At 47.9% G+C, this 10,282-nt stretch overlaps 1 protein-coding gene across 2 annotated transcripts in view; it reads right to left on the bottom strand.

The window, feature by feature from the left end:
• Window positions 1–10,282, bottom strand: part of COL15A1 (collagen, type XV, alpha 1) — a 104,168-nt gene that overhangs the window by 51,829 nt on the left and 42,057 nt on the right. For both annotated transcript variants that reach the window (XM_010847040.1, XM_010847039.1), the window contains 4 exons: window positions 7,772–7,919; window positions 4,359–4,468; window positions 1,271–1,423; window positions 154–306 (listed from right to left, as the gene is read on the bottom strand). In XM_010847040.1, coding sequence (XP_010845342.1) covers window positions 154–306; window positions 1,271–1,423; window positions 4,359–4,468; window positions 7,772–7,919 — 564 coding nt within the window. The remainder of the gene's footprint in view (window positions 1–153; window positions 307–1,270; window positions 1,424–4,358; window positions 4,469–7,771; window positions 7,920–10,282) is intronic.

Consider the following 10,282-nt stretch of genomic DNA (forward strand, 5'->3'; position numbering starts at 1 on the left):
GGCAGACCCCACCTCTGAGGGAGTATTTGTCAGGTGCCCCCTCCCCATTCAGGTTCTTCTGGATTTGCTAGACAGAATGGAGACTGGCCCTCTCAGAAGGCTGGGATCTGCTCCCAGCTGTGACCCACAGCCTTCCAGCACTTTACACTTTACCAGAGTGACCATTTCTCCAGGGTCCTGTGTGGGCATAGGAAGGGTCAGTCCCCCGGTGGGCACGCTGCTGGCCTCTGCTTCCCTGGCAATGCTCACGGGCTCCTCGGCCTCCCCTGCTGCTGTCGCTGCTGAACCTTCTTCGTTTTCTGGACCCTGAATAGGAAGACATCACCAGGGCCACCATCACTGACCTGCTGCACTATGGCTGGAAGGAACTGAACTGCCCTCCCTGAGGGCAGCAACCATCATTGTGACAGATCCGATGGATGTTTTCCAGGCCTTTACTCATTGGGATTCTTGGCAGGAGGTGGCATCATTGACTACTCCTACAGCAAGGCAACATTCCTGTTCCAGACCTAGACATAGCCCCCAACCCACCTGCCTACCTCCCGGCTTGTTTACTTCCTTCTTTCCCTACTTAGGAGTCAAGGGATCTAAGATCCTGCTGTGACTAGGTCACTTCCTCCGAAATGCCCTTCAGTGACTCCCCACTTCTGCTGAGCGTTCAGGTTCTTTTTCACAGCACCCCTCTGTGAGACCACGGGTGCTGTGAAAAAGAACCCTGAGGAACTCTGAGAGAGTTTCCTTAGAAACTCTCCAGCTGAGTTTCCCTTCCCCACTGCTCACGCCTGGCCCTGCAGGCATGCTGCACTTGGGTAGGTCTTTTGTGTTCATCTTGATGCCTCCAGATTCTGCTCCCACTGGCCTACCTCCTAGAACACCTGTCTCACTCCCATCACGAGGCTACTTCTAAGCATCCCCCGGTCTCCCCTTCAGCATCCTTTACCCAGAAAGGCCTACTGGACCCCAAACTCTGGGTTCTGGGCCCCCTATCTGTGCTTCTCCTATCGTACCTCTTCCCTCTCTGTCCCCCCAGGGGCTGGATCTGTCCTTCTCACCTGGTGCCCAGCACAGCGCAGTACTCTACAAACACCTGTTGAGTCAGTCAACAGAGGCCTGGGCCTCCAAATCTGAGTCTACTTGGACTTGGCCCCACAAGGCCATTGATCACTCTGTACTTTGCAAGCAGGTGAGGAAGACCAGTGACTGCTCCCATCCGAGACACCGCCAAACTCCAGAAACAAGTGAAGTAGAGCATGCACTCCGAGCTGCTTACCAGACTGACCCCCTCCCCGGGGTCCTCAATGGGCATGGAGAGGGTCAGTCCTCCGGTGGGCACGCTGCTGGCCTCTGCTTCCCAAGCAGTGCTGATGGGCACCTTGGCCTCCCCGGCTGCTGCTGTTGCTGCCAAATCTTCTGTGTATGGACTCTGGGAACAAAGACATCACTAGGGACCAGATCACTTGCCCATAGCCCTGATCAAGATGGCTGTGGCTGGCAATTTGCATCTCTGTATCTTCTTTCCTCAAAGTACTTTCTTATCTATGAAGTTGCCCCAGCTCCACAAAAGCCCCCAGAATCCCTGTGGCAGGAGAGACTGCAAGGCCTCTGTGTCTTCCACCTGATTCCAAGCATCTGTTTGCCACACCAGTGACTGGGAGATCACTGCCTCCTGAGACACCTGCTCGGGTACTAGACACTTCAGTCCAGCCCCGTCTGTCTCCCTGTGACCTCTCCTGCGTGCCCGTCCAGGAGCATAGGAACAGGGTGAGTGTCCTCCCCCATGACACCGCTTCAGAGATATGTAGGCAGAAACCCTGTCCTCCTCAGCCTTCTCAAGACTGGACACCACTCTCTTTCCCTGTGACTCAGTTTCCTTAGAAAATTCACAGGCAGATTCTCTGAAGGTTACACAGCAGGTGCAGGATATGATGAGAGAGAGCAACTTTTGCGGCTCGTGTCACCAAACCAACTGTGCTTTATCTCGGTTTCACAAAGGTTTGTTTTTTTAAAAAAAAAATATTTGGGTGGGGTTTTGCTCTGTTTCATTGCAGAAAATAGTTCTTTTGATACTAAAAACACTAACCTGATCAGAGTTAGATTTCTTTGCTGAAAGACTTAGAGCCTATAACCAGAATACAGAGAGGAGCATTTCCCAAACCCACTGGGCTACAGAACTCTTTTCCCATATAACATTAAATTCTTATAGAATTATTGTCCCCCCAAAAAAGAGAAAAGATGATGTCATAGGATTTTAACATATTATTGACCAGGGGATTTTTGCAGAAACTAAAGCCTTTGGTTGGCAATTTGTTATATAAGTGAATATTGAAACACTCCAGTCAATAATGTTTGGGCAGCAAAAGACGCATTAATACATCTTTGGTCAATAAGTTGTTAAAATGAGATTTTATTCTGACTCAGTGTCAGCTAAAGTTCCAAAGGACAAGTATAATTCAAGAGGCTCCAGATAACCTCTGTTAACCTCTAAAAAAAAAAGAGCCAGACCACGTATGTGGGACATGCACAGAGACAATGAAAGGAAACAGAATCAGTTCTATCCTATCCTATCGATATTTGCCCTCCACCCACCTCCGGGCTATGTAAGAAAAGGGAAAGAATTCATTTAGGGGCTAAGCAATTAGAGAACAAGAATTCCTTTCGGCAATTTCCTAGTGGCCTAGTGGATGGGAATCAGCCTACCAACGGAGGACACAGGTTTGATCCCTGGTCCAAGAAGATTCCACGTGCTGCTGGGCAGCTAAGCCTGTGCACCACAACTACTGAGCCTGTGCTCTGGAGCCTGGGAATTCAATGACTGAAGCCCACTTGCCTTCGAGACTGTGCTCTGCAAAAAGGGAAACCACCACAATGCCAAGCCCATGCACTGCAATGAAGAAACCCTGGCTCATCATAACTAGTGAAAGCAACGAAAACCCAGCACAGCCAAAAATAAATAAATAAACTAAAAAAATTATTTAAAAAAGATTCCTCTAGAGACAATTTTCTGTGTGCTGTGGCTTCCCCCCACCCTCCACCATTTGTTAAGCAGAATACATAGTCCTCGGACTTTGGGAGACAAAGGGACTGGTGTTTGATTCCTCTAGGGAAATACCAAAGGCAAAAGCAGGCAGCCATCTAGACTCAGAGTGAAGAGAGAGAGAGACAGAGAGATAACTGTCCTACTGTTGCTTTCCTGGTGATAGAATGATAACAACCGCTCCAAAAAGAGCCATTAAAGCCATCCTGAGATGAACTCAACCCACAGGGCCCCGTAGAGGTTCAGGGTGACCAGAGGGTGGAAGCCCAGGAAGAAGTTAAAAGGTCAAAAATGGACTTGGGTCCTAGATCCCTTGCAGGACCTCTGGGGAATCACAAAAGCCCCCATGAGAGAATATTCTAGCAATAAGACATCTTCCCCACAAAAGGCCCAGATCACAGTCTGACCAGACACATAAAACTGTGCCGTTTTCTCCAGATGGGCCAGGCTCTGCAGATGTTGAAAACAGCTGCTGGAGGGTGGGTAGTGATGAGAGAGAGGAGAAAGAAGTAAGAAAATAGACAGGAAGTTCCTGTGCTTCCTTCCCTGCCTGGCTCCTGGTTGTATCTGTATTTTTATTGATTTTTTTATATTATGCTGGACTGGATTTTGGAAATACCTGTGAAAATAGGCTGTTTACCAGACAGTGACTGGGAGAGGAGTGTCTTGAATTTTCGTCCCAGGATAGGGGAAGGAATGAGCTGACACACCGTTCTTAGCAAAGGTCAGAGGTAAGAAGGTTCTGAGTTGGAGAAGGAAATGGCAACACACTCCAGTATTCCTGCCTGGAGAATTCCAAGAACAGAGGAACCTGGCAGGCTACAGTCCATGGGGTCTCAGAGACGGACACGACTGAGCGACTAACACAGAGGAGAGAAACATAATATGTTTTAATTTGGCACCCTCCCATGTCCAGCATTTTAAACAACTGGCTTTGCATGTGTAAAAGCCAATTTCCAAACAATACAGTGGACACACTGCAAAAAATCTGATTCTGTCCTGAAGGGGCTCAAAGGGCGGAAGAGGCTGTGCATCTTCACAACAGGACGGAGTCAGGTTCTGTGTTGAGAGCCCAGTATTCACCTCTGGGGAGGTCTGAGGACTGGCCTGAGCTGTGTCTCCTCCCCTGTCCTGGCACATCCTTGGGGAGCATCTTGGGCCCTGGGACTCCCACCTCCTCTGTACCAGAAAGAGGGAGGCAGTCTCCATGGTGTTCAACTAAAACTCTTGCAGCCTTCTGCAGTGCCCAAGACAAGTCACCATCAGGTCTGAAATAAGCAAGCAAATGTACTACCAACTTACATGAAATTTACCATTCACTCACCTCTTCAGTGACATGAAGGAAGACCCCATCCCCTGACCCAGTGTCTGCAGTCGGGGAACCATCCACAGTCTGAACTGCCTCCAGTGTATCATTCAGGATCTCACCAGACCCTACAGGAAGCAGGCATTTTTCAATGAGTAACTGCACTTTGCAAGTGAAAAAGAATGAGGTTTCTTTTCATCTATGACTTGAAAAGATGTTCGTAATACAGGATTAAGAGGGAAAAAGTGCTGCAGAAAGACAGACGCTGAAAGGCAGTATTGCAAGGTGGTTTCAATTACAGGCTCCAGCATCAACTGTAGGGTGAGAACCCAGCGCTGCTGTTTACTAGGCATGTGACCTGTGGCAAGTCATTTAACTTGTGGCTCAGGCTGCTTGCCTATAAAGAAGGGATCATAATTCCTATCTCATAGAGTCATTTTGAAGATTATGTTACAAAGATTAATTAAGCTAACATAAGAAAAGCATTGAGGACGGTGCCTGACATACAGTTAGCGATGGATAAATGTTCATTGTTAGTGTGCTTCTATATTTGTAAAAAGAAAAAAATATACGTATGAGAATACACGCTTCATTATCATTAGATATATCATCATCAATATGTAATTAATATATTATTATACATAACATATAAAATATACAGATACATACATATATATGTGTGTGCAGATAAACCACACATACTAAGCTAAACCACAGTACTTAATATTGGTTTCCTCCAGAGGACAGGAGAGGAAACTACCATTTTTTTGGTTCGTACGACTCTGCATTGATTGAACTGTTACCACAAGCACATATTTCTTTTCAATTTAAAAAGCAAATGGAGTCCTAAAGCAAAGAAAAAGACATTAAACTACACAAATGCTTGCCTGTTATGGGCTAGGTCCCAGGCTAACTCGTGCCATGCACTCCTTCCTGGAATCCTCTGGCTGGCCCATCGGTGCTCCCTACAAGGACCTCCCACCACCTCACAGTCGGTGGGCAGAACCAAGGTAGGAGTCCCATGTTTTCAGTCTCCCCATTGTCACCCCACGGCATGTGTTCTGCTCTGATCTGCATATTAGTACCTTGTGATTATTAGTCCCATTTTGCAGAGGAAGAACAAGGTCCCACACAAGAGGCTGGGAGGGGCCCTAAAGCCAGCCATTTACACACATGCTGTGCTCAGCCATATCCCGAGGTAAGGACGGTGTCGAAGGGAGATGCTGAACTATTCAAGGGAAGCTGTGCCCGTGTGCACTTTAAAAAACGGAATGTCCTGGAGTCATCAGCCCCTCACCAGTCACTCTCTCATTCTCCCTACTCTGGCCACCAGAGGGTGCTGTGCAAGCAGCCAGAGGGACCCCAGGCCTCTGCTTCCCCACCCCTTGAAGAATGAAGGTGAGGATGGCTCAAATGTCCTGTGCCGGGATGGTGTCAGCGACCCTTGGAATACAACTCTTGGGAGGCTTTCCCTAGCCAGAGTTGGGGCTCGGGGTCCAGCTCCTTCCTCTAAAGATCTCGAGGCAGCTCTGCTGTTTCCGCTTGGCCTCTGCCTGCCACAGAAGGAATCTGGCAGATGCTGGGAACAGGCGAGCTGCGCTCAGACTGGGTCCCACCTCCTACGCACTCACTTCTCAGTCTAGGAGGGGCCTCGCCTCCCAACCCCGCAGTCTCTGCCCTCGCCTTGCTCCTCTCTCTGAGATTCTAATCACGCCCTGGAGAGCAGCATGCGCAGCTCACAAACCACTTCCATACCCGCAGCGGCAACATTCAACCCTCTCATCCACCCGGGAGGCAGGGGCTGTGAATGCTCCCAGTGGACTGAGGAGGAATCCAAAGCTTGGAAAAGTTGAGCAGCTTGCCCAGACAGCAAATAGGTGGCTGAGCAGGGCTTTCGTCCAAAGGGTCTACTCTCAGCCAGCAGTCTTTCCATAGCTACACCCTGACTCCTTGCTGGTATTGTGACTTTATTAAATTATTATACAATTTTTTAAATTCAGTACTGTATACCTTCTCTCACGAACAGACTTCCCAAGTTTACTTGCTAAAATAACATTCATTTACTGATGAAAGTAAAAGTGTTAGTTGCTCAGGCTTGTCTCACTCTTTGCAACCCCATGGACTGTAGCCCACCAGCTCCTCTGTCCAGGGGATTCTCCAGGCAAGAATACTGGAGTTGTTAGCCATTTCCTTCTCCAGGGGATCTTTCTGACTCAGGGATCGAACCTGGGTCTCCTGCATTGCAGGCAGATTCTTCACCATCTAAGTCATTTTTTTAGACTTATAAAATACAGAAGAAAAAAGAAAATGAAAACCACCTATAATCATGCCTACTCACAACATTTTGTTGTATATCATTCTAACACACACACACACATACAAACACACACACAGCTCTGTGTGGCAATATATAAATAGATATAAGTAACACATATTCAAATTTAGGGTCATAGCACACATATAGTTTTGAAAGCTGCTTTTCCTTCGGAGTTCACCACGACCATGTCCCTGGGTAATTAAATCTTCTATGTCACCAGTTCCAGGGCTGCATGTGTGAATATGGGGGGGTCTTGCACCTAAATCTCGGTGCTCTGGTGTTGGCTATAACTTACTTCAATTTGAATGGCTACCCCTCTGATAAAGGGCAGAAAATGCAGGTTGATCTCAGGCTATGGGCACATGTCCAGCTGCTGCCTGGGGGATCTGTCAGACCCTGGACTTCTGCCGGGGCTCCTCTGTATGGCTGAGCAATGGTGAGAGCCTTGGATGGGTAACCAGGAGGCCAGGCTTGCTGATAACCTCCTGGGTGTCTGCCATTCTCTGGCCATCCGTTAGTTTCCGATAAGTGCCAACAGGAGTTTAGATGGCCTGATCCTCTGAGAGTCGGTGAGTTTGTGGCCAAGGCTGGAAAGAGTAGGGATTCTGGAGTCAGGCCTGAGTGTTGGCTCAGTTCCACCACTCACTAGCTGTGTGACTGTGGACACGTTGCTCACCTTTCCAAGCATCGGTTTTTCCATCTGTAAGATCCTGGCTAATACTACCAACTAGGAGATGTGTTGTAGGGATTGGAGAGGAAGTATATAACACTTGGCACACAGTAGGTATTTAATAAACAGTCACAGTGATCACAAGCTTTTCACACTCCAGGCCCTCCTAGAGGGGTGGAGTCTGGGGGTTAAAAGTGCTTGGTATCAAGATTAAATGCCAGCTCTGCCATTTATGAGCTGTACAATCTTAGCTGGGTGACATCACTTCTCCATGACTTGACTTCTCCATCTTATTTGTAAGGTGAGGATGATTGCAGCTCCTTACTCAAGGTTGAAGGGAAAGTCAAGTGAGATGCTCCACACACACATCATCTATACATAAACACATCGCCCAGTCATCACTCAACATAACCCACAGAGTATGAAGCAGCTCCAGGGACTTGCCTTGCTCGGGGCTGCTGTGCGGGTCAGCACTCAAGTTGCTGGTTTCCTTGGTCCCTTCAGGTACAGGTTCACCAGAAAGCTCTGCATCCTCAGAGGCAGGGGATGGAGTTGGAGGTGTGTGTATGGGTTCAACTTCTGCTTCTTTAGACTGCAGGGAGGAAACATGAGACCCAAAAGGATTTACTTGGCATGAGAGCAGGAAAGACGGCAGTGAGTATCACTGGAGAAAACAGTATCTCCACAAAAGGTGAGTAAACCCAGAAAGCCTTATCTTGCCTATTGTGTACCTAGGTCATCACTGATCTTCCTCAGTCCCTGAAAAAGGTGCATGTTGGGGTAATTAAATTTTGTTCAGTTTACAGCGAGACCCTGCTACTCTTGGATGAAGCTCTTGGAGCACAGAGATCACACTCCTGTGATCCCTGCATCCCAGGCCAGCACAGAGGAGGTACTCGGTAAAGATGTGTTAGAGGGAGGAGACAGAGGAAGGGATGGAGGAAGGAAGGATGGGAGGAAGGGGGGGAAGGAGGGTGGGAAGAAGGAAGGAAGAGAGGGAGCGGGGGAAGAGGGCTGTGTTCAGCGAAAGCTGGATAAATCCAATCCCAGATGTATACTAATAACGCATGCCTATGAAAATAAAAGACAGGTATGGTTTCCTTTCTAGGAAACTTCAGTTTCTGTGCAGCTTTTTCAAAGTCAACCTATATCTTAACCACCTTTGCCAACTAGGAAACAACAAACAAAAAAAACCAATAGTTGGAAACAACAATTCAGACATCTAGGTAGGAATCCTGATAAAGGGTAGCAAAGGTCATCCCCAGACCCAGAATCAAACAGCAGTTCCTGTGACCCAGGGCTCATCAGGGGTCAGACAGTCTCATCATTTTCTGAGCTCAAGGGACTGGGGTGAACAGAAGGATCCTGCTGACCAGTGTTGGGTCTGTGGTAAGAACAGGAAATAACTAAGACATTAAGGTTTCAGGGTAAATTTCTTACCACAACCATCACTTACCTATCCTGACTAATAACAGAAAGCTATTTCCTTAATGTCAGAACCTAGTATATAAATGATGAGTCTCTGGTCCATCAGAACAAGGAAGATTCTTATGGGCCCCATAACTTAGGACTTAATGGTTCAGTTCTCATAATCAAACTCAGGTCAAATCCCAACTCTCCTCTTATTAGCTATGTTATGTTGAGTAAGTCATATAACTTACTGAGCCTCAGCTTCCTCCCCTATAAAATGGGGAGGAATAATATAATAATAATAAAATAATAACTACTTAAAAGGTTTAAAATGCATGGAGGTGCTTGGTACAGGGCCAGGTCCAGAGCATGAGCCCATAAATGGTAGCCATCAGCCACATCACTAGATGTGATTTCTCTGGGTATTGATATTAAAGGTAATAATTATGTTTTCGCTCATCTACACTTGTTTTTTCAATTATGAATATGGAATATTTCTGTACTAAAAAAAAAGATGTAGTTTACTGTACTCTAAAGTTTCCAAGGTGAGAGCAAGGATGGAAGGCTTCAAGAAGTTGAGCCTTGAAGAAGAAACCGTTTCAGAAAGCAGGAATGGAGGAAGGCATTGAGGTAAGAAGGGACAAAACACTGACAGGGCCTGAAAACCTGATCTTGGAGAGGGCTGGAGGAGTAGCAGGGGGATGAAGCCTGGGGAGGCAGCAAGAGGGACGGGACTGGCTCTTAGGTGAGAAGTCCGGGCTTGTAAAGGAGCAACAAACAGCATCCCTTGGGTAGCAGGATGAGGGGATCCGGGCAGGTGTGAACTTTAGGGAGTTCACCCTGGTGTTAATGAAAACACGGATCGGGGGTGTTGAAGTTTAGGCCAGGAGACCAGGAGGATGCACTAAAGAAGGCTGGTGAGGCAGGACCAGGAGGGGTAGTGGGAGCGGGACACAGGCACGCTCCCACCCAAGGAGAGGCTGGGAAGAGCACCAAGAAGAACTCCTCATTCCCAGCTGTACAGTGATCCAGCAGAGCAGTAAGCACCTCTGCCCCAGGCAGGTCCTCTCCTCTCCTCTCCCTGCCCAGGGTCCAGGGGAAGCCACTTCACATGGTTCCCTGATGGGGCCAAGAAAGCCCGTGTTTATCCTGGAGCAAAGCTGCCGGTGGCTGGAAGCCAAGTGGCTTCATAAGGGACATGGGATTGGAGATAAGGCAGGTAGGGCAGGTCAGGGTTCAGGAAACACAGGACAGTCAGGAAAGGGTGGGCTAAGCTTAGTAACTCAATGTGGCAAATGCTGGGTTACAGGGAATCACTGACTCCAGCCTGTCAGCTGAAAACCTCTTTAGATAAACTCCCACCAAGACAGCCATGAAGCCTGGGTTCAAGGCAGAGCTGGTGAGCCAACTCTTGGTGGTCAGGGTCAGGGGTCCTGCCTCCAACAGGCTGCTGCTGGTTTTCAGGGGTTAGTGTAGATGGAGAACCAGCGTGGCCTGTGACAAAATGCGAATGTTGAGTCTTTAATTTTAAATTAAAATGTGGTA

Source organism: Bison bison, unplaced genomic scaffold (genome assembly GCF_000754665.1).
Source record: "Bison bison bison isolate TAMUID 2011002044 unplaced genomic scaffold, Bison_UMD1.0 scf7180017864243, whole genome shotgun sequence".
In the NCBI taxonomy this organism is placed as follows: Eukaryota; Metazoa; Chordata; class Mammalia; order Artiodactyla; family Bovidae; genus Bison; species Bison bison.